General features: G+C 39.1%; 1 protein-coding gene across 1 annotated transcript; it reads left to right on the top strand.

Moving 5' to 3' along the window:
* Nucleotides 1-236: 236 nt before the first annotated feature.
* LOC149247836 (uncharacterized) lies at nucleotides 237-863 on the top strand. The gene has a single exon (XM_089445943.1). The coding sequence runs from the start codon at nucleotides 237-239 to the stop codon at nucleotides 861-863; it is 627 nt and encodes a 208-aa protein (XP_089302069.1).
* Nucleotides 864-1,147: the final 284 nt, after the last annotated feature.

Below are 1,147 nucleotides of genomic sequence, written 5' to 3'. Positions count from 1 at the left end.
GGTGGAAACCTGCTCCACAGAAGAAGACATGACTAAGCGTTGTATCTGTAGATGTATCAAAGACTTGCGTCCTAGATCTCTGGAACCCAACAATCCATACCAACAAATCCAAGTAATTCAAAAGACACGTGGGTTCACTTCACAGTGCATGGCTTCTGATGGTTTTCCTTCACAGTTTCTACGTAAGGATGGTAGGGATGGTTGGTCACTTAGCGCCGAAGATTTGCGTGGTAAACATGACAGACTTTGCATTTGTTCAAGGAGAGAATGCTTACTTGAGGGCACAATTACCCCCTTCCAATTTTTCACTTTCGGAAAAAAGATCAGCTATTGTTATAGTTGGTGAATGGTACTGCCCCTTTATCTTCATCAAGGAGCTGGGAAGTAGCTATGAGGATCCCAAAATTCAGCTGATGGAAACACCCTTCTACAAGATGGAGCTAGAGAAATTTTGGGAGGAGATTTACAGAACAGAAGTCAGTGCTCCCGGCGAAGATATAGTTGTACAAAGAACAACCAGGGTGGAAGAACCATTACTATTCGGAACTGAGGCAGTTGAAGAGATTAGAGATGACGATGGGAGTGTTTGGATGAGAGGAATAATTCCGGAAAAGGGAAAATTGATGGGGGTGAGACTAAGCTGGCCTATTATTGCAAAAATCAAGACAGATCAAGGTAGGCAAGGATTAGAAGCAACCGGCAGAGATGTGAGAGTGGAGAAATTATTCAGTAACAGTGGCACTGGAAGAAAGTTTGTGTGTTTTGTTGCAGTGGAAAAATATGTATTGAAAAGAATGGATGGAAGTGTTGCTCTGACATATTCATTTAGAAATTGCAACCAGATAGAAGGGAAATGGGAATAAAAATGCATCCAATCTGATAAGGAAATAATATGGTGGCTCAAAAGTACAATCTACAGTGTTTTGTCTGTGATATCTATATCTATCTATAGATATATGTACTTACTAAGATAACCTATGATTTCATAATTCTTTTCATAGACTTCACAGTAATTGTATTATAATACCAAGTATTATTTGGATCGTGTGAATTATATCAGGATTCTGAGTACAGTTGAAAGATTCCTAAGTCAATGTATTTCCTATTTCTGGCCAATATTCAATGGGCTGCATTCTTTTTCCTTTAC

Source organism: Pinus tabuliformis, chromosome 7 (assembly GCF_031772625.1).
Source record: "Pinus tabuliformis cultivar Carrire ecotype Pingquan chromosome 7, CPIR1, whole genome shotgun sequence".
Classification (NCBI taxonomy): Eukaryota; Viridiplantae; Streptophyta; class Pinopsida; order Pinales; family Pinaceae; genus Pinus; species Pinus tabuliformis.
The sequence above is the reverse complement of the archived record's forward strand: the minus strand, read 5'-3'. Positions and strand labels throughout refer to the sequence as shown.

Bases quoted from the DNA above. Each gene is read 5' to 3' on its own strand.
- LOC149247836 (XM_089445943.1), top strand. From the start codon at position 237: ATGACAGACTTTGCATTTGTTCAAGGAGAGAATGCTTACTTGAGGGCA.